Genomic DNA, 27,167 nt, shown 5'->3' on the forward strand with positions numbered 1-27,167 from the left:
CCGTCTGGCATGGCCTCATCCACCTTCACAACCGATGAGAACCACAAAAAAAAAGGTTCCTCCGTCCGTTTTGCCGTCGGGCCAAAGACACAGATGATGGGTTCTAGTGTCATTTCCTACACTGAAGGGACCATCACCCCACCCAAAGGGGCTCATCCGCTCAAAGCCTTTGGCCCCTATGGGGGTCGAGTTATTTACCGCTGCTCGACACTCGGCGTTAGCAGTTTTTACAGCTGGTTGCCAAGCCAGCTAACCCTCCTCCTTTCCCATTCTGGACTTGGGACTGGACAATGGTGGAGTTGATTTTTGGAGTAATCATAATCTTAAGGGAAAGTTGCACTCAAAATTAGTTTCAGCAAACTGAAGAACCTAACAAGTATAAATTAACGGAGTCAAAACTGAAAAGGAGTTACTTTCATTTATTTATTTATTTATTTATTTATTTATTTATTTATTTATTTATTTATTTATTTATTTATTTATTTATTTATTCACGAAGCACAAGATACATCTACTCTGAGCAAATTTCACTTGTACTGTCAACGGACTAATCAACAAATGTAATCTTTCATGACAAAATATAACAAACATAACATATGATAACAAGATCAAATACACAGACTACTAATAATAATAACAACTGTCCAAATCGAAAACCATGAGAATCTCCATGTTCATAGCCAAGTCATCATGGGTAATGATGGCAGTATAACCACTTCACATTAGCTTATCATTTAGAGACTATTTACGCCCCTCTCAAATATACTTTAATTTGAAGCTCCATCAAGCTCTTGTCTCCTATTAATAATGTTAAAGAGAGTTGGGAGGCAGATTGGGACAATTATGGACACTGGCGAGTATAAGAATAAGATCTCTGGTATATTGTCAGAGCCTGTTTACACACTGAGCTCACGTGACTCCATCACTTATGTGTTCAATGCCATTGTGAAGCTCTTAAGGCAATCCTCAATTCCAATAGAGGGGGCTAAACATCTGTCCCTGGGAGACGCATTACCACCTAGATTATATGGACTTCCTAAGATCCATAAAGATGATGTTCTCCTCAGACCTATTGTTAGTGCAATAGGTTCTCATATGTATGCTCTGGCTAAATACCCACGCAAATTGCTTCTGCCACACATAGGACGTACTGAATCATACGTTAGGGACTCTCTGTATTTCGTCAACAAGTTGTCAACCATAACCCTTCAACCTAATGCACTTTTGGCGAGTTTCAGCATGTAGCCCTTTTTCACCAAAGTGCCGAGTGACAGAGTCATGTCTCTCATCGAACATCGAGGATATTACTAAGCTATTTTACCACTACATGACTTAGAGCTACTTCTTGTGGGGGGGGGATTTTTATGAACAGATGGGAAGTCCACTTTCGTTCGTAGTGGCTAATTTCTTTATGGAGCCTTTTGAGGAGGAGGCTATTGCTTCAGCGCCCGTCAAACCTATGATTTGATGGAGAAATATTGATGGTACATTTGTGGCCTGGACAGTACATCGTGAGAAACTTCATCTATTTTGAAACCACCTAAATCAGCAACATCCCTCAATTAAATTCTCTATGGAGATGGAGTCGGATGGATGCCTTCCTTTCTTATATATTCTAGTAAGAAAGAAACTGGACAGCTTCTTAGGATATACTGTCTATCATAAGCCTACCCACACAAATCGCTATCTTCATGCAGATTCTCACTACCATCCAGCACAAAAACAACGCATTCTCACAACACTCACCAACAGGGTGATACGAATTTGTGAGCCATCAAATATCCAGGAGGAGACTGACACACTCAAAGTCATGTTCAAGGGTCATGGTTATAGCAATGCGCAGATTCATAGAGCCCTGCATCCCAGAGGGACGACCAAACAAAGCTCATACAAAGAAGAAGGGAACGGAACTGCCTACCTACCTTGCATTCACAACACCACAGATTGAATTGCCAAGGTTCTCCACAAACGCAATATAAAAACCATGTTTGGCACCATCACTAAAATTGCTCACAGTCTAGGTAAAACCGAAGAGAAATTGTCCACATTCTAGGGTATACAAAATTCCCTGTACGTGCAGCAAGGTATACATTGGCCAAACATGCCTGTCCATTGATACCCATATCAAGGAACATGATTGAAATATTTGTCTCTACCAGCAAGACAAATCAGCAATAGCTGAGCAGGCCCTATCGTCGGGTCATGATGTAGTATTCCCAGATGCTCGAGCTCTTACCCACACTAGACACTACAGGTCCAGAATTATATGGGAAGCTGTGGAAATACGTAGAAATCCTAACAATTTCAACAGGGACACTGGCTATCAATTAAGTAATACGTGGCTGCCAGCCATTAAGGAATTACACAGGTAGTTCCCTTCCCTGTCCCTTCACTATTGTTAATAATGATGTTATTGTTTTAATGTCCCACTAACTACATTTTCGGTTTTTGGAGACGCCGAGGTGCTGGAATTTTCTCCCGCAGAAGTTATTTTACGTGTCAGTAAATCTACCGACACGAGGCTGATGTATTTGAGCACCTTCAAATACCACCGGGCTGAGCCAGGATCGAACCTGCCAAGATGGGGTCAGAAGGTCAGCGCTCAACCGTCCGAGCAACTCAGCCCGGCTCACTATTGTTATTTTGTTTCTGCATTTTCAAAATTCATATGTTCCTCATCACCAGATGTTTCATTCCGGGTTTGTGTCAGTGTAATACTTTCATAACGTGTGTACACCTGTTATGTGACCCCCCTCTCCGACTTATTCTGATGGTGCTGTCAGCTTGCACTTCAAAAGCTAGCGCTGTACTGCATATGGTGAGCCACCTGGTGACAAATGAACGTACCACTTATACTCCAATACTAATGTCTAAATTCAAACTTTCATTCTTGGAGAAATCTTTCACGTGAACAGTCGAGAATGCCTTCTGAAGACAAAGTAAAGTTCTCTGTGAAGCGTAAAGAATTTTGCCTTTCATTTTCTTGACACGGTATAAGCCCCAAAGCCCACATCATGTCTGTATCATTAATTTAAAAACATTTTGACTATACAAATAAACTAAATAACTTCATGTATTAACATAAAGAAATAAAGTACGGTACTTTTATTTTAAGTCAAGATTGTGGAGGAGATAACAGTGTATGAAGAATGGACGGGTGGTAGGAAAGAAATGAGTTAAGAAGTGCATCTCTATGAAGTGACAAATACATCAGATAGAAATGTCGCACATACAGAGCTCACCTTATAACCAGCTGCAGCAGACCGAATGCTTGCCATTACACCTTGCAACTGAGAAAAACGGTTGAAAAATGCCAAGATTTCACATACAAAACGTCGAGTGTGAACATATATAACTGAAGACATTTCCAGTTTAAGCCTGGCATCATGATCACGCTTCTGATGTGGATCTTGTTTATGATACCTGTAAAAGAAAGTTCTGTAAATATGAAGGCATTCTTTTTCTACCACATTTACAATTTTGAAAAGCACTACTAACAATGAAAGAGTCTACCATATGGAATAATGGTGAACAGACTACTTACCCATCTATCAACAACTGAGAAAATGATGAGAAAGAAAAAAACATTCAGTAGAGGTCAGATGTAAATGTAAAATCTTAAAATAAATGTTAAGGATAAAAAACAGCCAGAAAATTATCATCTCACATCACAGTCTCATAGAACCAAAGCCACAGAATGCATTTAAAGTTGGAATTCAGGAGGACAAATTGGGGCAAATATTCGTTTATAGGAAGGGGAGTTAGGGACTGGAATAACTTACCAAGGGAGATGTTCAATAAATTTCCTTCTTTGAAATCATCTAGGAAAACAACAGATACGGAATCTGCCACCTGGGCGACTGCCGTAAATGCAGATCAGTAATGATCGATTACTGGCGGTAAGCACATTAATGACGTTGTAGATAAAGGTTACAGATCTCTTCATAAGGTTATGAGGGTATTTAGGGGTTACAGTACAGATGTAAGAGAGAGGGGACATAAGTCATTGATAAGACTCCAATCAGAGTATGGTTCCGGTGTATGAGATCGTCCCCAGGATTACTTGATTCAAGAACTGGAAAAGATGCAAAGGAAAGCAACACGATTTGTTCCGGGTGAATTCTGAAAAAAGAGAAGTGTTACAAAAATGTTGCAAACTTTGGAGTGGGAAGACTTGGGAGTAAGACAAGCTGATCAAATAAGCAGTATGTTCTTAAACAAGCAGGAAGCCAACAATACAGCACTGTCATATTTAAAAACATTGTCAAATGCCACTAACCTCAGCTAGAAGTGACGTCACATTCATATGACCAACAGTGTTACTGAGTTCAGCAATAATGATATTCCTTACCATCTAATATAATTGAACAGAAGCATGAACAACAGCAAAATAATAATTAGCCAAGATTAAACCTGTATTATTTACTGCCACCAATTTTTTCACCCATGGTGGGCAGAAAGGCTGACAGCCAGGAAAGTAGACTTCACAATACCAGACCACTGTACGTATAAAAATTAAACCTCACCTTATCATGTGGAAGTTCAGAGCTTCTTTGCCAGATGAAACAAAGCGCTCTTGATAAAGCAGGCCATGAGGAGAGAGGTCAAGCAGCGACATACTACCAAGCCGGCCTTCAATACTCGTTTCTGAATCGCATGAGCAAACACGTGTCACTAGATGCGAGATATTGGCTCGAGCTACTTCATACTCAGCCCGGTTAAACACCAATGTGAGTGAACGTACTTTCACATAGGTCTCAGAGTTTACATTCATAATATCTGGAAAACAAGAAAGCAATAATGATGATAATAATAATAAGAAGAAGAAGAAGAAGAAGAACTGCAGGTCAGTTAAACCACATAAAATTTGTCCTGAACTAACACTGAATTCATACTTCTTTCCTTTTGATAATCAGCACTGAAGAAAACTGATCAAAGGTATTGTGCGATGAGGCTGAGATTACAAAGTGCAAACTCAATAGCAATCTTCCTGACTCATTAAGTGTCTGAAGTGTTTCTGAGTGCACCCAGCCCTCTTTCTTCAACTGCTCAAGCCAAAGTGTGCCAACAAATATAATTTGGAATTTAAAATATCAGTTAAACTTCAAAAGGAAAGCCCAAAAATTAACAAACCTTACAAATTCTGTCTCGTAAAAGAAAATAGTCTGTAAAATTTTACAACAATTTAATCATCGTACCTCCTGTAATACTATAGGACATATGTGAGTTATTTCTGAAAGTTCCTTTACTGTGCAGCAAGTTTTTTTTTACATCATCAATGCCCAAACTTACATAACACAGGAACATGAGCGAGACAATGGCAACAGTGACAATGACATGATCACTATGAACAAGTAACATAACCGATTTCTTGTAACAGAAGAAGGTCAAGTTGGAGAAAACCTGTGGTGTCGCAACCCGATTTCTTCACGACAGATATTCAGCCCTTGAAAATTTTTAAAAATGGAGAATACGGAAAATACAAAAAGGATTTAGTTGCATGTTTTCTGAATAAATATTTTTATCTAAAAGAAGTACATAATAAAGCAAGCTATCTTCTTTTAAGTTTTTAGTTTGCTGAATGAAATAATTTCAATTGCTTGCTCCTCATAACACGATTTGTTGAGTGCACCCTCATATTCACAATGCATCGACTGTAACAGCAGACATTTCAGATTCAGGAGGTCAAAAGAACCGTATCATTATTGACCTGTCCAAGGCTTTTGATAGGGTATATCATGGGAGATCACTGGCAAAAATGAGGGCTACTGGACTAGATAAAAGTGTGGTTGAAGGGATGGCTACATTTCTATAAAATAGAACTCGAAGAATTGGAGTACGTGGTGTTATCTGATCCTGCAATGTTTTTTAAGAGGGGAGTCCCAAAGGGCAGTATTATTGGGCCTTTATGTTTTCTTATATATATATACAAATGATTATAACTTAAAAAACTGGAATCACAGATAAGGCTAATTGCAGATGATGTTATACTGTATAGAGTAGTAAATAAATTACAGAATTGAGAGTAACTAAAAAAAAAAGCCCTAGGTAATGTTGTGAGATGGACTGCAGACAATGGTATGATGCTGAACGTGATGAAAAGTCAGACTGTATGTTTGACCAAGAGGAAAACTCTTCTCAGTTGTAATTACTGTATTGGTGGGGGTGACAGTACTTCATGGACCTCACCCTAAGTACCTACATGTTAATACAACCAGGAATGATCTTCATTGAGGTAATCACATTAATGAGGCTGTACAGGAAGGATACAGATCTCTTCACATGGCAGTGAGGGTATTTAGGGGTAGTAGAAGGGATGTTAAGGAGAGTATATATAAGACTCTGGTAAGATTTGAGTATGGTTACAGTGTATGGGACGCACACCAGGACTATTTGATATGAGAACTGGGAAAGATCCAAAGGAAAGCAGCACGATTTGTTCTTGGTGATTTCCAACAAAAGATTAGTATTACAAAAATGTTGCAAACTTTGGGCTGGGAAGACTTGGAAGCAAGGAGACGAGATGCTCGACTAAGTGGTATGTTGATATAGAAGTTGATTCCCATAGGGAACCTGAAATATTTGTCCCGAATGAGTAAATTTATAATACCAATATAGTTGGTCCGTTATTGGACATTATAAATTTTCCAGCTGGCAACAGGAATGAGTTAGCTGGAAAATTTATGAAATGAAAATCCACAGCCTGTTTCCAGTCATTCAACCGGGTCAGGAATGGAATGAATGAAACCCCAATCTAGCGACGAGGATAGGAAATGTGCCAGCTGCCGAAGCCTGTCGTACTCCTCTGGGGCAATGATAAATGAATGATAGATGAAATGAAATGTTAATGCAGAGTGTTGCTGGAATGAAACATGACAGGGAAAACCGGAGTACCCGGAGAAAAACCTGTCCTGCCTCCTGTATGTCTAGCACACATCTCACATGGAGTGACCGGGATTTGAACCACCGTATACAGCGGTGAGAGGTCGGTGCACTGCCGCCTGAGCCATGGAGGCTTAGCTGGAAAATTTATAATGTCCAATAACGGACCAACTATATTGGTAAGTGATATGTTCCAAGCTGCCAGGTAATGGTGTGGAATGTCATAGTGGGCGAATAAGTTTGAGTGGAGCTTTTAAAGGTAGGAAAGATCACAATATAAAGATAAAGCTGGAATTCAAGGGCTTAAATTGGGGCAAATATCCATTCATAGGATGAGGAGTAAGGAACTGGAATAATTTATCAAGGGAAATGTTTGATAAATATCAAAGTTCTTTGAAATCGTTTAAGAAAAGACTAAGTAAACAACTGACAGGGAATCTGCTACTTGGTAGACAGCCCTAAATGCAGATCATTGATGACTGATTGATTTATACTATGAGTAGAAAAATCACTATGAAGAAAGTGTCCAGTTCATCAAAATTCTTAATGAAATACGCAGGTGAATTTAGAAATGGAACTGCAAATCATCTTTAGAATATATGCAATCACATGAACAACAAGTGGTTTTAATGAATTGACAGACAATCACTAAAAGATTTTAAATGCAACTGTAAAATGACGTGTGATGATTTGAGCATTTGTATGTAAACAGATCAGCAAGATCAGATTATTATGTATTTGCTATGAGTTTGTGTGTTTGAGTCATCAGTCCATAGACTGATTTGATGCAGCCCTCCATGCCACCCTATCCTGTGCTAACCTTTTCATTTCTACGTAACTACTGCATCCTACATCTGCTCTAATCTGTTTGTCATATTCATACCTTGGTCTACCCCTACCGTTCTTGCCACCTACACTTCCTTCAAAAACCAACTGAACAAGTCCTGGGTGTCTTAAGATGTGTCCTATCATTCTATCTCTTCTTCTCGTCAAATTTAGCCAAATCGATCTCCTCTCACCAATTCAATTCAGTATCTCTTCATTCGTGATTCGATCTATCCATCTCACCTTCAGCATTCTTCTGTAACACCACATTTCAAAAGCTTCTATTCTCTTTCTTTCTGAGCTAGTTATTGTCCATGTTTCACTTCCATACAATGCCACGCTCCACACAAAAGTCTTCAAAAACATCTTTCTAATTCCGATATCAATGTTTGAAGTGAGCAAATTTCTTTTCTTAAGAAAGCTTTTCCTTGCTTGTCCTAGTCTGCATTTTATGTCCTCCTTACTTCTGCCATCGTTGGTTATTTTACTACCCAAGTAACAATATTCATCTACTTCCTTTAAGACTTCGTTTCCTAATCTAATATTTCCTACATCGCCTGCCTTCGTTCGACTGCACTCCATTACTTTTGTTTTGGACTTATTTATTTTCATCTTGTACTCCTTACCTAAGACTTCATCCATACCATTCAGCAACTTCTCGAGATCTTCTGCAGTCTCAGATAAAATAACAATATCATCCGCAAATCTCAAGGTTTTGATTTCCTCTCCTTGGACTGTGATTCCCTTTCCAAATTTCTCTTTGATTTCCTTTACTGCCTGTTCTATGTAAACATTGAAAAGGAGAGGGGACAAACTGCAGCCTTGCCTCACTCCTTTCTGGATTGCTGCTTCTTTTTCAAAGCCCTCGATTCTTATCACTGCAGACTGATTTTTATACAGGTTGTAGATAATTCTTCGTTCTCGGTATCTGATCCCTATCATCTTCAGAATCATAAATAGCCTGGTCCAATCAACATTATCGAATGCCTTTTCTAGATCTACGAATGCCATGTACGTGGGCTTGTCCTTCTTGGTTCGATCCTCTAAGATCAGACGTAAAGTCAGGATTGCTTCACGTGTTCCTACATTTCTTCTGAAGCCAAATTGATCTTCCCCCAACTCAGCTTCAACTTGTTTTTCCATTCTTCTGTAAATAATACGTGTTAAAATTTTGCAGGCATGAGATACTAAACTAATAGTGCGGTAGTTTTCACACCTGTCAGCACCGGCTTTCTTGGGAATAGGTATAACAACATTCTGCCGAAAATCGGACGGGACATCTCCTGTCACATACATCTTGCACACTAAATGAAATAACCTTACCATGCTGGTTTCTCCTAAGGCAGTCAGTAATTCAGAGGGAATATCATCAATTCCAGGTGCCTTGTTCCTATTTAGGTCACTCACAGCTCTGTCAAACTCTGACCTCAAAATTGGGTCTCCCATTTCATCAGCATCAACAGCCCCTTCATGTTCCAGAACGAAATTATCTACATCGTTACCTTGATACAACTGTTGGATATGCTCCTGCCATCTTTCTGCTTTGTCTTCTTTCCCTAGAAGTGGCTTTCCATCTGAGCTCTTAATATTCATGCACCTAGATTTCCTTTCTCCAAAGGTTTCCTTGATTTTCCTGTATGCAGCATCTACCTTTCCCAGGACCATACAGCCTTCGACATCCTTGCACTTCTCCTTCAGCCATTCTTCCTTAGCTACCTTGCACTTTCTATCCACTTCATTCTTTAATCGCCTGTATTCTTTTCTGCCCTCATCATTTCTAGCATTCTTGTATTTTCGTCGTTCATCAATCAGGTCTAGTATCTCCTGAGTTATCCACTGATTCTTAGTTGATCTTTTCTTCCTTCCTAACATTTCTTCAGCAGCCCTACTGACTTCATTTTTCATGACTCTCCACTCTTCCTCTACTGTGTTTCCTTCGGCCTTTTCATTTAGTCCTTGTGCAACATGTTCCTTGAAACAATCCATCACACTCTTTTCTTTCAACTTGTCTAGATCCCATCTTTTTGCATTCTTTCCTTTCTTCAATTTCTTCAACTTCAGATGGCATTTCATGACCAACAAGTTGTGGTCAGAGTCCACGTCTGCTCCTGGGAAAGTTTTGCAATCCAACACCTGGTTTCTGAATCTCTGCCTAATCATAATGAAGTCTATTTGATACCTTCCAGTGTCTCCAGGTCTCGTCCACGTATACAGCCGTCGTTTGTGGTGTTTGAAACAAGTATTGGCGAGGACTAAATTATGGTCAGTGCAGAATTCAACCAGCCGACTTCCTCTTTCGTTCCTTTGTCCCAATCCAAATTCTCCTACTGTGCTACCTTCTCTTCCTTGGCCTACCACTGCATTCCAGTCTCCCATCACAATTAGATTCTCGTCACCTTTGACATATTGTATTAAATCTTCTATCTCCTCATATATATTCTTTCAATTTCTTCATCATCCGCTGAACTAGTAGGCATATAGACCTGCACTATTGTGGTGGGCATTGGTTTGGTGTCTATCTTGGCGACAATAATTCTTTCACTATGCTGGTCGTAGTAGCTTATCCGCTGCCCTATTTTCTTATTCATTATTAAACCAACTCCTGCATTACCCCTGTTTGATTTCGTGTTGATAATTCGGTAGTCGCCTGACCAAAAATCCTGTTCTTCCTGCCAACGTACTTCACTTATACCAACTACATCTAACTTTAGTCTATCCATCTCCCTTTTCAGATTCTCTAACCTACCACAACGATTCAAACTTCTAACATTCCACGCTCCGACTTGCAGAATGTCAGTATCCATCTTCCTGATGATCGCCCCCTCTCGTGTAGTCCCCACCCGGAGATCCGAATGGGGGACTAGTTTACCTCCGGAATATTTTACCCGGGAGGAAGCCATCATCAGTACATCATTCATACAGAGAGAGCTGCATGTCCTCGGGAGGTGGTTACGGCTGTAGTTTCCCGTTGCTTTCAGCCGTGTAGCAGTATCAACACAGCTAAGCCATGTTGAGTATTATTACAAGGCCGTATCAGTCAATCATCTAGACTGCCGCCCTTGCAACTACCGAAAGGCTGCTACCCCCCTTTTGATGAACCATTCGTTAGTCTGGTCTCTCAACAGATACCCATCCGATATGGTTGCACCTGCGGCTCGGCTATCTGCATCATTGGGACACGCAAGCCTCCCCACCGCGGCAAGGTCACATGGTTCGTAGAGGAGGGCTATGAGTTTAATGACTTTAATTTTAACACACAGTAACAAGAAACTTTTTTTTTGCTCAACGTCGCACCGACACAGATATGTCTTAAGGCGACGATGGGATAGGAAAGGTCTAGGAAGTGGAAGGAAGCAGCCGTGGCCTTAATTAAGGTACAGCCCCCAGCATTTGCCTGGTGTGAAAATGGGAAACCACGGAAAACCATCTTCAGGGCTGCCGACAGTGGGGCTCGAACCCACTATCTCCCGATTACTGGATACTGGCCGCAATTAAGCGACTGCAGCTATCGAGCTCGGTACAAGAAACTTTGAAAGACTTTCACACGTTCAGAGTGTAAAAAAAAAAAAATAGATTAGAAAAGGTTGATGGTACAGCTGAAGCACGTTAAAAAAAATTTAATCAATGTATTTATTTGGTGAAAAATAGTATATGGTGTTGTGAATCCCTACATGTTACCATGGCAATTTTAATTAATATGTACTTGTTCAATTTGTGTGATTTAGGCTGATGATGACATTTGAATATGTTGAAACCGGTACCACTATTGAATAAATGTAGATAATCTCTTATACAACTTGTAATTTGTATTGAAAAGGTTGAATCTTACTAAAACTTATCTCTGTGATCTCAGTTCAGTACAGAAACAAAATGAAGTTTATATCTTTGAATAGCTTTTAAGTAATCTTTAATCCCTTGATCATAAAATATTCAGTATTCTGAGGAATAATTTCATTTTCATTCTGTGCATGGTATGTTATTGCAACACATCTTCAACAACCTTACCCTTTTTTTTAATTTTTTATTTTTTGCTAGCTGGGAAGGGCTAGTGGGAAGGAAGTGGCCGTGGCCTTAAATAAAGTACAGCCCCAGCATTTGCCTGGTGTGAAAATAGGAAACCACGGAAAACCATTTTCAGGGCTGTTGACAGTGGGGTTATAATCCACTATCTCCCGGATGCAAGCTCACAGCTGTGCGCCCCAAACCGCACGGCCAACTCGCCTGGTGGTGTGCGACATTACGCCTGTGTTCATGCTAACTGATTTCACTTCTAATTCCATGATTACAAGATTTATCTGGTTTATATTCATTAATAATGTTTTGTTTTTATGTCCCACTTACTACTTTTATGTTTTTGGGAGATGCCGAGATAGCATAATTTTGTCCTGTTGGAGTTCTTTTACATGCCAGTAAAATGAAACAAGGCTAATGTATTTCAGCACCTTCAAATACCATCGAACTGAGCTAGGATTAAACCTGCCAAGTTGGGCTCAGAACGTCAGTACTCTACCATCTGAGCCACCCAGTGTAGCGATTCATATGGTATTCATGCCCAAGTGCTTTCTTTATGCCCCTTTCACATGATCCACTGCTTTCCACGCCACGCCATGCCACTCCGTTTTTCCTTGCTGTCCATTTCCGGCAACTTGCCGGCAACTTCCAGTACCCACCACATCTTTTGCTCCTCAGTTTGACTTTGGACCATGGACGTTATCCTTGGGATTTATATTCTTACGAAAAAAGATTGAGGAGGAAGAAGAGTCCTAGGGTTCATTGGGTCCATTCATTGAATTCATATCGCCTAGAAAGAGGAGCTCATCGTTCTCTTCTAGATGAACGTACTAGTGATCCAAAAAAAGTTCTTTAATTACTTTTGTGCGAGTGGGAATTGGTTTGATGAATTGTTGTCAATCCTTGAAGCAAGTTTACTGCATCAGGACACCAACATGAGAAAATGTATTCCACTGACATTTTGAGACAAAAACTTCAAACTTGTGATGCACACACTGTTGACCATCTGAAAGACTTCTTTAGTGAGCTACGAGTATGACCTTGTTACCTATACTTAATTTCTGTAAATAAAACACTGGTAGGTCTCACATAGGAAAATGTTATTATGTAATTTAATTGGAAACAATTCTTTTGAAATGAAGACTGCTAAAAACCTTAATTATTTTTTTCACTGACCTATGTTATTGTAATGTTGAATAAATTGTTAACATACACATACAATATTACTGTATTTACCAACTTCTCTCTCTTTTGGAGTCATCCGGTTCTGCAAAATTTAGAATCACTTCTTGGGAAACTTCAGTCCAGATTAGAAGTCTTTTAATTTTATTGGGATAGTCTAACGTTCATAAATCCCAAAGACAAGGACAATATTGTATTTCTCTTATTAACTTTTCAGCATCTATGAATGGAACTGCCATTTTGAAACAAAAACTTTGAACTTGTGGCGCACACAATGTTGACTGACTGAACGAACTAAACTGATTTAGTGAGCTTCTGGTCGCCGGCGAGAGTGGAAGACACTTCAGGCCGGTTGACAGCAGCCTGCTGTTGGGATGTTGGAGGTGGAGGGATGTTGCGCCACACGAAGTGTCTCGTGTGAATGCTACGGCCCCCTTTCCACACCTCTGGTGGAGTGGAGTGGAATGACATGGAAAGCAGTGGATCGTGTGAAAGGGACCTTACTTTTGTCTTCTCATTCCTTCACTTTCATTTTACGTCACCTTTCTACCAGTTGGGTAGGTGATGAATATTAATCAACAGTAATTTCGTAACAGGATCAATAAATACTGCAAGCATTTACTAAAGTACAACATTTACAAGAATAACTGAATAGCACAACAAAGAACCTGTAACAATCACACGAGATATTGATAATTCAAAATTAATCAACAGAAAAATCTACTTCCCATCAACTCATTTAGCTATGTGAAAACTGTAGTTAGGAATTTCATCAACTTCACTAACAGATAATTGATTACATTAGATAATAACTTTTGAAAAACTCTGTTCAATCCAATGGATTCCTGGGTATCAAAAGCAACAGGAACTTTGCTCATCTAAAAATTGTACATTTTGTACATAAGTTATGTGAAGATGCAACTCATTTGTATTAAAGCCCATTGACCACCGGCTATTTCTTATGTAGGTCTTCTAAGTCAGTGATATTATTACTGAAAGGTCCAGCTCCATAGCTAAATGGTCAGCATGCTGGCCTTTGTTCCAAGAGGTCCCAGGTTCAATTCCTGGCCAGATCGGAAATTTTAACTTTCAATGGTTAAATCCAATGGCTTGTGGCCAGATGTTTGTGCTATCTTTTGAATTAGAATTAATCATATGTAGGGCCCCATCCTCACAGATGCACAGATCATCTGTAAGACATCAACTCAAAAGACCTGCACCAGGCCTCTCCAGAGGCCAAATGATGATGATGATGATGATGATGATGATGATGATGATGATGATGATGATATTATTATTATTATTATTATTATTATTATTATTATTATTATTATTATTATTATTATTATTATTATTATTATTATTATTATTATTATTATTATTATTATTATGAGAAAACTTCCCCATATGCATGTAAGTCAAGTCATTCAATGATGGTAAGAACTAAACAGAGAGAAATATACAAATAATAACAATTCACCTTGCTTCACAGATTCTGTCTCAGTGGTTAGCACTTGCTGAAAACCATCTCTTCTCTCATCTGATGTCTGAGAGGTAGATCCAATACCAAAAAAGTCCAGGACTACCACCCATGATTCCATGTTCACCACTATGTCCAGTGAATTAAAATCAATATTGACTGAGCGTCGCACCTGTAACGACCAATCAACTTCAAATCATCAAGTCTTTTCAGGATAGTCAATGCATATATTAATACAAAGTTTTTCTCAGAAACCAACATATAAATCTTTACCTCCTAAAAGCATGTAGATAATTGCTGGTAGAGCACACTAGTGTAAGAAGTACCTATTCTTGCCATAAATACTGATACAAATATTTTACTGAAAACTATTTTGTTAAATTAAATTCTCTTTGCATATAACTTAACTCTTTCCGGCCGAAATTACGCTCAGGCCACGCTGCGAGCATAGCCCGTAGTAAGGTTTGACAATTTACTAAAAATCAAGAACGAGCTATGCACGCATTCTGGTGGTTACATCGTGTTTCTTCATGTATTTGTTACGAGTGTATTTAAGCAGATGGCAGTATTATATGCCTAAGTCAGAGAATTTACAACGATATTTTCGATCAACATGCATCAGTAGATGTTGTCACTCAGTGAGCTCTAAGACATGGCTTCTCGCGGTAAACATGTGCTTGTCTCAAGTGTTATTACAATATTATAAGTCCACCTGTTCAATACAATACAATATGATCCACTATTTCATATGGTCAATTGTTTTTTATACATAATACATAAAAGTCAAAGGTACATGTTTCACCCTCCTTAGGGGCATCATCAGCCTATATCAATCTTAAAAAATAATAATAATACATATACTTATAAATTATAGGTTAAAATGTTGAAAATGGTTTCGTAAAACATTATACAATAACATCTAAAACAACGATAATGCACCAAAGTATGTTAAAAGAGAGTGAAATTAACAGTTTGAAGATTAAAACGTGATTAAACATGAGATTTTGAGAGTCTAAAACTAAAATGTTTCTTCAAGAAACATCCCCCTTTGATGATTGTTTTTATACTCAAGGCTTTCACAGTCTTAATGATATTATAAAAATATGGATCCATTTTAGTTTTAGACTCTCAAAATCTCATGTTTAATCACGTTTTAATCTTCAAACTGTTAATTTCACTCTCTTTTAACATACTTTGGTGCATTATCGTTGTTTTAGATGTTATTGTATAATGTTTTACGAAACCATTTTCAACATTTTAACCTATAATTTATAAGTATATGTATTATTATTATTTTTTAAGATTGATATAGGCTGATGATGCCCCTAAGGAGGGTGAAACATGTACCTTTGACTTTTATGTATTATGTATAAAAAACAATTGACCATATGAAATAGTGGATCATATTGTATTGTATTGAACAGGTGGACTTATAATATTGTAATAACACTTGAGACATACGTCAACTTCAATACGGAACCAAAATGAGAATAGTCACTTGTAAACATGTGCTTGACGAAAGTGATATTTTTGATGTTTTATGATATAAGTTATGCGCAAATGAACATATTATTAACATATAAATTCGAAACAACTTCTTACATTTCATTATGATTGGAGTTCGTTTTACGGCCTAGCGCATGTTCCCCGCGTATTTCAAATTTGCGTGAATACGTAAGATTGTCTATATATTAGTAAAGTTGTCTGTTTAGAAGACTATTTTCTCTTTCTCAGAAGTCTTTTGTGGTAAATGGAACAATATTTTTACAGTTGAGTAACTTTTGACAAAATTTATCAATTAAAATAAATTTCATAAGAGCTCCCATTTTGATTATTGTAATTATTACTATTATTATTGAAAAATTATTTTTATATCATACTCATTACTGTTGTTTTGTAATTGCAATGCAAATTTTATATTAGCAAAATAGGGTAAATATAACAGTATTTCAGAAAATTGTACTTGCTTAGTTATCCGACAGACCTTTGTATCCATTCGCAAAACATGGTATAATATATAAACAATTTTAAAATCTCAAGTGATAGTTGACATAATATAAACAGCGTTTTTAAAAACTAGATGCTCAAACAAGCACAAACAAAAACGAATCATGCAAATTTCTGCTACAGGTACAGAGATATAATGTTTTAAATATCCTTAAAAATGCCCAGTCCAGAACGTTTGTTAGGGATATTAAGGCCCAGACTGGAATGGGTTAAATACATTTACATACATTGCTATACAATACCATCATCCATTTTTCAAAATTCATCTTCCCACAACCACCCATATTTTCCACCCATTGCTTAAGTCCTCTGTCTGGAAATGTACACACATTGTCAAAAAAGAATCATGCACCAAAGAGGAGTGATTGGAATTGCACAAATATTGATATAGATGATTGTAATGTTTATGTGAGTAAATGATTAGAAAGGATCATTCATTACAGAAAACTGAACACTTGAAGGGAGAATCTAGTACCCTGTGGGTTTGCCTCTAGCTTGAATACAATGATGATGATGATGATGATGATTGTTTAAAGGGGTTCTGCATCTATTTCATCAGCCCCTCATGCTATAAGATGAAATTAAATGTAATGAAATGCTGGCTTAAAATTTAAAATGTACCCATTGATTAGGATTAAAATGATGGTGAAAATGATTATGAAAGTAAAATAATCAATGGATTTAATTCACAGCGCCTTATTTTGATAAAATGATTAAAACATAAATTAAAATGTAATAAAATTAAATAAGGCACTGCTCTTAAAAGTAAGATTATGTACATTATTCAACTTATAAGTGAAAAAAAAGAGAAAAAAAAACAGATTAAATGTAGTCAAAGGAACAAAAGCATAGTTTAGAGCAGGGCCTCTCAGGGTGCATGCACCCATGCACTGCACGGAGCAAGGTGCAGGAGACGACTTCAATAAGTTAACCAGAGTGCAAACCCCCATTCCTCTTCCCCTACACCTGTCTCACCCGTTTGATCTGTCGTTGCCTTCTCTACCTTCCCCGCTGATTCTCCCCTCATGGCGAAATGTTTATGTAAGGTGAGCGGTGACACTGCTGTATGGGACAATGTTACCGGTGATAAAACACTCTTTCAATTTGGTTTGAGCAGACAATTTATCTTCTCTAGCTCTTCTTTATCTTTATCTTTGCAATGAAACCAGTTATGCCTGGAACAAGGGACAGGCTGACAGCAATTCTGAGAGCCTTCTTTACATTACAATCAGAAATAGGTCTACTCACACGCAATCTAATTTTCGTACAAGTCAAAACAGGAAAAAATACCTTTCACATATGCATGTGGAACCAAATATAGAAATAATCTTAGCTGATTCTCGATGCAGCTTAGGAAAAAATCTTCCTTCGACAAATTCTCGTAGAATTTGAGCAAAGACTTTGTATTGGGAAATAGATATTTTTGATTAACTTATCACATAATTATCATCCCATGGATTAAGCATTTGGCTTTACCGTCACGAGACTGACAAAAAAATACGAAAGTTCCCAGTTCGATTGAAATGGACTTTCGGAAGTCTTTGCTTTCTTCGAAACAGGTTGCTTGATTATTATGTCGTTGTCTTGTGCTTATCTATTTCACTGATAAACAAGCCGTCTATCACTGAACGCTTCGTCGCTCTCAGCACACTACACCATCCGAGTCAAGCCGAGTCGGACCGATGCACTGTGCACGGAGTCTCTGCGCCTCGATTTGCATGCGTGGGATTTTGGGCGTTTGAGAGGCCCTGGTTGAGAGTAAAATTAAAATTAAAAACAAATAAGTGAAATAAAATCTTCACTGGCAAATCTGATACTGGGTGGGCAAAATAGAACTAGCCCAGAAAATATTTATAAAACTGACATGGAATTTACCCCTGTTCATGAACAGGAGAACTGCCCATCACAGGAAATGCTGGAAACCATGATTTTGATACACCAGTCGGTTGCTGTCACATGTCTGCACGTGTGCATCTCCTGAGTACATTGCTGTGTAATTACGTGTGAGTGAGTGAGTGAGTGAGTGAGTGAGTGAGTTAGTGAGAGAGAGGAGCAGACGTGTTAAATGACCAGTTGAATGCAACACAAAATGGTACTCATGGTAAAACAGCGCATGTTCATTGTCGAGTGTTAAGCGAAGCACGATTTACACAAAACCTGTGCGGAAATACTTGCGCAAGAGTTTAAGACACGAAGAGCTTGGGAAAAATCTCCAGCAAAGTCTGCAATGCAAAACTTAGTGGCAAAATGACGTGAAATGGGCTCTGTAGCAAATAAAATCTGTAACCATCCAAAAAGAGTTTGAACACCAGAAAACATTGCTCGAGTAAAAGAAAGCCTGGAAAGAAGTCAGATAAAATCTCAATGCCGTTTATCTGTGCAAGTGGGAGTTAAGTGATCGTTGTGTCAAAACATTATCAAAAAGGACATGCACCATGTATCCTTATAAATTTACTGTCGTGCATGTGTTAAAGTGTCCAGATGAACCTTCACATGTTGAGTTCTGCCGGTGGTTCTAAGTGAGATGGAGGCAGGTCTTTTGGATCCTCACTTTTTCATTTCTTCAGATGAAGCCATTTCCAGCATCTTCTGTGATGTTCATTAAGAAGGGTCAATCACGCATCAATCCTACTGTAAATATTTTCTGAGCCAGTTTTATTTTGCCCACCTGGCAGAAAGACCCCTACACACTGCTTGTCATCTTGCAGAATAAGGAACATAGTGTTCCTAAGTTTTAGAATACAGTGCACTGGATAACGATGTGCACTATGGTCAGATGGGTGCTGCAAGTTCAAACCATGGGGGTCTTCTCACCTCAGTAAGTAGGAGTGGGTAGGACCAATCCGAAAATGACACAATACCACTGCTGCTCTCCGAGAGACATGAAGGGAAGTCTTCCATGCCTATCTTGTTCCTTTAAGTTCTCTCAGCTTATTGGAAAGAGGGATCACCTGCCACTCATCCTCCTAGTGGACCATTAATAAATGTCTCAGCAGAGAATGTATATCCCTGGCGGGAACCTTGTAAGGCAATGGGGGCAATGTGACTGCCTCTTTGGCAGCCGGATCAGCTAACTTGTTTCCTGCTATACCCATGCAGCTTGAAAGGTATACAAATTGAATTCCAGTGCCTACTGTCTACAATCCAGCCAGGAGATAGATGATATCTTATACCGGGGTGCGAGAAGCATGTATCGACAGTCTGCAACAATGGGCATACAGCCGGTGATTCTTGTTATGGAAAATGCATGGATAACTACGGTGAAGTGGCATCTTCTTGTAGCATATGACACAACAGCACCTGTTCACATCTTACGTTTAAAGGAGGTACACCAGACTCAGCAAGCAGGGTGGCTATGGGACTAGTATAGAAAGTTCAGTTGCCAGCCTAACTCTGCTGTGCTATTCAATTTATCCAAAACAGATTTGCATGTTGATCCATAAGCCCAGGGTCTATTCTCGATAAAATATGTCCCCTGTAAAAACATAAGAGCACCATGCAATATAAACCCCCCCACATTGTGCTGCCAAGGAACCTAAAAATATTGATATTTTTAAGCACATTTAGCTTTGAAATGATGCACATGCAGCTCCCATGATATTTTACTATCAGAAAGGAGCCCAAGAAATCGGTATGTGTCCACTATTGGAAAAGTGATGTTCCCCAGGCAAAGCTCAGGACGGGGATGAAGTTATGAGCTACAATGCAACAAAAAATTGTCTACATATCGCAGCAGTATTACTGTTGATCCTGTAGCATACTGTGTATGGCAGTCGCAAAAAGAGTAACAGAAAGAACTCATCCCTGAGGAACTCCATTGTGAATATACCTTCCTTACTCAGATATGGAATAGCTCGAGGAACAAAAAACCAACTCGCCCTACAACAAGATCCGGTTGAACACTCTTAGAAATAGTGCAGGCTATTCATGCTGAGATGCTTCAACATCTGGTCTGGAGGCCACATCTTAACAAAGTGCCAAGCTACTCCGGAATTCCCACTCCATAAAAGGCATGTTATAAGTGCAAGTAGGAAAAAAAAAAAAAATGATGATGTTCTACCTCACACTTCAGAGCAAGGAATGAGGAATTCAAGGTGATAATTGCTGGAACCAGACATATCCGCGAAGTGACTTATGACATGAATAACAATTGAGAGTGGATCAGTGACAATACTGACCACAATGGAAATTCCTGGTACAAAAGATGGTCCTTGGATACCCGAAATGCATCAGTGCTTCATCCACACTTGAGACGACTGTGCATATGCTGTCAAGGATGACATATATATTTCCCATGAATCTTCCTTACTCTGTCAAATAAGAACTCGTGCCTTAGTGTGGACTCTCTTAAATGATCTTAAATGTTACCAGATTGGCCATGGTTGGCTGGATTCGACAGCATTTGTTAATGTGATGTTGGTCTTTTACAGCAGCTGGTATTTCATCGTTCCACCAGGGAATGAACCTACATCGTGAAGTCCCAGAGAAAGATGGAATGGACTCCTCAGCAGCAATAATAATTTGTGTGACATGCTACATCATCATCATCTATGCCCGAATTATTCAAGTCGTTTAAGACAGCTAATGATGTGTACTTTGGCCAATCAGCACATTTCAGAATCTATCAAGGAGGAGCCCCAATGGATGCCTGTTTCAACAAAGTAAGAAGGATGCGAAAATGGTCACTATCACAGAGGTCATTATGTACATCCACCATAACAGGAAAACGAGCGCACAGCTACAAAGACTAATGTCAATGCAGTAAAAATTTACATGTGCTACTCTACAATAAGCTGGTTACCCTATACTCAAAATTCGTAAATCCAGCTCTCTTATCAGCTTTTCCAACTCCCTTTATCTGGGGCAAGACATTTCAGAACCCCATGATGGGTGACCCAACAGGAGGGTAGACAGTGAGAACGGATCTATAAGATCATCATTGATACTGAGCAGCTGGCCTGGCAGGAAATACACATTACAAACTGTAGTTATGATAGGTAACAAGAAACATACCACTACTGCCTCCAGCTCAGTTCTTAATGGAACCAGTTTGCTGTAGGTATCAGAATGGGTGAAGATACAACCACCATCAGAAGTCCAATTGCCGGGCTGAGTGGCTCAGACGGTTCAGCCGCTGGCTTTCTGACTCCAACTTGGGAGGTCTGATCCTGGCTCAGACCAGTGGTATTTAAAGGCGCTCAAATACGTCAGCCTCGTGTCAGTAGATTTACTGGCACGTAAAAGAACTCCTGCGGGACTAAATTCTGGCATCTCCAAAAAAACCGTAAAAAGTAGTTAGTGGGACGTAAACCAAAAACATTGCAGAAGCCCAGTTGGCATAATACCTTTCTTTCAATTATAATCTAAAATTTCTCTAAAACATACCAGGTCTGAGATTCGTTTCTTGAATACAGATTATACTCAATGCAAACTGACTGATCAGCAGGCACAGCTCAGTAAGATGCCAGCCATAACCATTACACTTCCACTGTAACAATTCCATACTGAAGACTCTTGCTTGTTTGTGTTAGGTTTTAAGTGGCAAGCCACCTTGTAGCCTAAACACGCTTCCTTCTCCATCCTAGGACAGAGGCGAACCTGCAACATCCATCACCTCATCGCCAGACAAGGTTTGGGAGAGTTAGAGGGATCCAGAAGGCTTCCAAGATGCTTTTCAGTGGCGCTGGGAGGGTCTGCATACAAAGGAAGCGCACTGGCTCTGGAGCAGGTGCTCCACCTGGTACTGACACATGGAAGACATGATTTTCCCCCCCATAGGAGGGGTGAGGGAGCACCTAGGAAGGGCTCTATTCTTCTCCACATTATTTCTTGTTTAGACAGGCTGTAAGGAGGAACATTCATGGAACTGATGGAACTGGCATGATTCCTGGTATGAAAGACAATCCAGGGTCTTACTTTCCTGGATCATCTTCTCGCTAAGATACACAGGAGAGTTTCTATCTCGAGGAGAATGAAGACCATGGCAGTTAATACACATGTTTGGAAGTATGCACTGTGCTGTGCCATGAGATTCCTTTCCACAAGTAGTAGAAATAGATTTGTTCGAACAAGAGAATTCCATGTGTTTGATAAATATAGCACTGCACCAGAGGTGGAATATACGGCCTCATGTCGCAACGATAGGTTGTTACCTTGACTTTCTCTGCAACACAGACAATTTGAAGGGGATAATATAGGCACTGGTGGCATATTTTTCACAGATGACTTTGTACATATTTTCCATTGGTTCATTGTCAGTCCTCAAGATCAGATCATGGTGAAAGATCACTCTGCTAACCAGACTCAGAGATTTTGCTCTTCCACTTCGTCGGGAAGATCGCTAAAGTGGTAACACTTGAGCTGCGTTGCGTGTCTTCAACAACAAACTATCACTGAGCATCATTTTGTAGACATCTTGGACGTGCCTACTAAATAAAATAGACTTGAGCAGCTTGAAGTTATTCCCATCAGACAGGGTAACAACCAGAAACCTACCAAAGCTGGATCACAAAGTTTCATGCTGCGCTTATTCCCAGGGATTACACCTCTCAGGGAACTGAATGTTAAGACTTGGTCGGTGGCCCTCCCTGCACAGGCTTTGACACTTGGAAGCCATGTCCAAAATGTCCAAATGTATCCTCCTCCAAATGTCACCGTTGACTCCAAACATGCGCAGACTCTGTAGCCACCATGCAGCCAATGCAATACCTGCCTGGCATGGAAGGTATTGTCAGGGTCCAATGTTCAACGATGCTGTATAGGCATGTAACCCATAGCACTTACAGAGGGGTTCCTGCACATTCATATGAGTGCGGACCAATCTTCTCAGGTGGATACTACTGCAGGGTACAGACAGGTTGTAGTTACTGTCTGGGCTTTTGGACATAGTCACGCATGTGAGACGTCTTTCCCCTTACAGCACACACCTTAATTTTTGAATTGCTAGGGGCTTTACGTCGCACCGACACAGATAGGTCTTATGGCGACGATGGGATAGGAAAGGCCTAGGAGTTGGAAGGAAGTGGCCGTGGCCTTAATTAAGGTACAGCCCCAGCATTTGCCTGGTGTGAAAATGGGAAACCACGGAAAACCATTTTCAGAATTTTTGAATTGGTTTACAACTACCGTTGAGAGGGGACTGACAACTACATTACCCTTTTAATCGCCTTCTACAACAGGCAGGGTTTATCTGCAGATGTATTCATACCCTCCAACCCGCAGTGGGTTCAATTCATATTCTGCAGCCATAATCCAGTTACGCACCAAGTCACCCCTTTTAGCTGCCTTGTACGACAGGCAGTGGACTTGAATACAAGATATGATACAAGCAAGCCTATGGTATCCTACGACATAACTGTTACTACAGTATTTGCTTGATCCTCTAGATCATGGGTTCTGAACCCGGGGGTAATTACCCCTGTAGGGGTAAAATAGCTAGTGTGTGGGGGTTAGAATGCTGGCAATGTTATGTATGTAGATAATAGACTGACAGATCAGCGCCACATGGCTTGCGGTCTCTCGTGCTACATGTTCACTAATAAAAAGCACAGCAATGTGTGTTCTATCCCTTTCTAGCAGCTGCCGCCGCCGTGCCCACTTTCTTGCATGCGAAGGAGACTGATGAGGACGACTAAGTTTGAGTTTACTCGAGTACTAACTCGCGTGATTCGTTTGTTTCGCATTGTAAATTAGTATCAAGCTGTACAAGTGTAGATACTGTTCAACAAGATCTTATGTCCCGTCCTAAAAGATATCTATTTTATTTGTAGGTAAGTGCCAACAATAATAATTTTCACTTCTTTTGATGTGTGTTTTTAATATCGTTATTAGTAAAACAATTATTTTGCGTCATGAGAGGTTACTTTCATGCAACCTAGTGAACAACAGAATAAAAGTCGTTAGCCCGTAGAAAGTAGTTCATGAATTTTTCTACAGTCCGTTTATTTTGTAACGGTGTTTTATGATTGGTGTAGATGTGACATGGCTTCTACATCAGGGAAAAGGCGTTCGTATAAAGAAGCATTTCTACAATGGGGTTTCACGAATATTGCTGACAGGAATATAGAAAAGCCTCAGTGTGTTATACGTAATAAAGTTCTTAGAGCAGACAGACTGAAACTGGGCAAAAAAAAAACAAAAAAAAACCAAGAAAGTTCACATGGAGTTCGCAGGTAAAGACATCGATTTCTTTCAAGAGAAAAGAGTGTTCTGAAGTCTTTGCGATTGGATTCCACAGGAAATGTACAAAAAGGAACTGAATCGTGTCTTCAAGTTTTGTATGAAATTGCTCATCACATTGCTATGAACAAAAAAAACACATGCTACAGGAGAGGAACTCATCAAACATTGTTTGTGTAATGCAGTGTCGCTTGTTATTAGTGAGCAACACGTGGCTAAGGTTAATCAAATGTCACTCTCCAATACAATAGTTCAAAGTATTTTAGAGTTGCGTAACAACATTTTGGCAACCGTTGTTTCTGAAATTGAAGAAAGTTCCCTGTTTGGACTGCAATTGGACGAGTCAACCGATGTAGCTTCATGATTGCAGTTATTGGTATTTACTCGGTACATTAAAGATGATACAGATGTTGATTCCCATAGGGAACCTGAAATATTTGTCCCGAATGAGTTAATTAATAAATTTACAATGTCCAATAACGGATCATTTATATTGGTATTACATTAAAGATGATCCGCGTAAAAGAGGAATAGTTGTTCTGCAAGACTTTGCCCACCACAACTAGCAACGAAGACGTATTCAAAATGCTGAAACAGTTTATTGAGGAAAAAGGACTGGACTATTCAAAGGTAGTTGGCGTGATGGGTATCTGTTCTGGATTTCAAACACTCATGAAACAAGTTGCCCCTCAAGTTTTATTTTATCACTGTTAACCCATTAGTGCATAAAGTTAATTTTTTTGCATTTTATTTCAATTTATCTACCCATTTCTACTCTTAATAATTGCAGAAACACGTTCTAAGAATCACAACGTTCATACATGTGATAGTTTTATTTACATAGGCCATCCGATATATCGGACGCTATGCACCCAGGTCAGTACAACAACACTAGTTACTCAGCATTACATTGTACAATAGTGTTGCAAGCTAGGTAGTGTTAGAGAGTTGGGATTACCTTATACAATTTACATATAAAGTAAATCTACAATTTCCACAAATGACTTATCACAATACTGTATACACTATTTACGGTTATGTATTTACTGATTGTGATATCCACAGGAGCATTTCAGGTGAAGTTCAAACTGGTCAAGCAGATCCACTCTTCCGATGCCAGTATAGGACTTGAACAGCTTTCATTGCAGTACAGACACTTTGAATAATTTTTACGCTGGACCACCTTGATGCACTGCTCATCTCTATCTGTTCGTAGTTCGTATCAGCAGTGGCAACAATGTTGTCATTCCAGTGCACCAGCAACACACCACCAAAACTCCTGCAGTCGTTTCATCCTCTTCTTCTTTTCCCTGTCCGCCATTCTTTGAAGGGGGCACTTCTCTGTCTCGTTTTCTTGAAAGGTCCCTGTTGCATTTATTCTTTTGAAGCCAGATGTCTTACCAATTTCAAGAATGTAAATTAGTCGTCAAAGAATATTATATGCCCCCTGTTTGATTCAGTTCCACCTGCACCAATAAGAGGTAGGACTACACTTCCTCCAAGTCCAAATTCTTTCAGCCTATCATTTTATATTGCTGTATACAACTGGAAAGCTGGAAAGGTATCCTATAGCCACTGGCAGAGAAAGAAGTCTATTGGAATTTCACAATATTTTGCATCATCTGATGGAGGGGGGAAGAGAGACATGAAAACAGTCTGTCACTAAATGAGATGTAGACTGTGATCTTGTCCACTTTAGGGTTGCTTCTTTTGTGTTACAATTTAACCTACTAATGCTTTTGAATTTTCTATCAGGGATATCGGAAACAGGGGTACTGGTCCAATCTTATGTATGACTTTATTTTCGGATGAGAGTTTCCTTTTGTACGGTTTTCTGGTTTTTTAGTTCCATCTGTAAACTTCCAGTAATATTTTCACTAGCACTGGACCTAGCCTCCCTTTTTCATACTTCACTGAAGCAATTTGCCCTTCACATTTACTCAGAAGTAGGTTTCTACTAAGGTAATTTAGATTACTCTCATACTCATCTGTCATTATCATCAACCGTTTCACACCCTTCACTCTTCTCCAAATGTCGGTTCTTCCTCAAAAGCTTCCAATATTTCACTCACCATCAAACTAGTTAATGTTCAGTCCTCAGCGCTAAAGAAGGTTGGATCCTCTACAGCTCCGCCATCAACTATCGTAGATGGCCTAGTCATCACTTTAGAGGCATACTAGGGAAATGAGGAGTGAGGTAGTTTCCCGTTGCTTTACTCACCGAGCCAGGAGATGCGATTACGTATCAGTCTACCAAGCCCACTGAAATGCATGCACAAACTGATCCTATGAGCAACATTTTCACACTATTCATAGCAGGGACTGGCTGCATAAGAAATGGCATTACTAGCAACGCTCATACCTCAGTCACTTTCATATTGTCAATGCCAAGGATAAGACAGAGACAGGTCAATGAAAGTAACAAAATTGCTCTCGCCTATACCAGAAGACATAGTGCACTGTAAACACTAGGTCCTGCCAGCAAAGGCATATCAAACTAGTAAGGGAATACAAATGTCTGAGACAGTAGGACTTCCTGCGCATAGCGTCCAACTTTCGGGACAACCATATTTACGCGCGCGCGCGCGTGTGTGTGTGTGTG

The 27,167-nt window shown here is 39.4% G+C and overlaps 1 protein-coding gene across 1 annotated transcript in view; it reads right to left on the reverse strand.

Annotated features, from left to right (window-relative positions):
• Vps13D (vacuolar protein sorting 13D) overlaps positions 1-27,167 on the reverse strand; it is an 866,734-nt gene that overhangs the window by 460,318 nt on the left and 379,249 nt on the right. Inside the window, 4 exon segments of the mRNA XM_068226303.1 lie at positions 3,243-3,423; positions 4,527-4,779; positions 14,381-14,552; positions 25,142-25,153. Coding sequence (XP_068082404.1) covers positions 3,243-3,423; positions 4,527-4,779; positions 14,381-14,552; positions 25,142-25,153 — 618 coding nt within the window.

Source organism: Anabrus simplex, chromosome 2, assembly GCF_040414725.1.
Source record: "Anabrus simplex isolate iqAnaSimp1 chromosome 2, ASM4041472v1, whole genome shotgun sequence".
Classification (NCBI taxonomy): domain Eukaryota; kingdom Metazoa; phylum Arthropoda; class Insecta; order Orthoptera; family Tettigoniidae; genus Anabrus; species Anabrus simplex.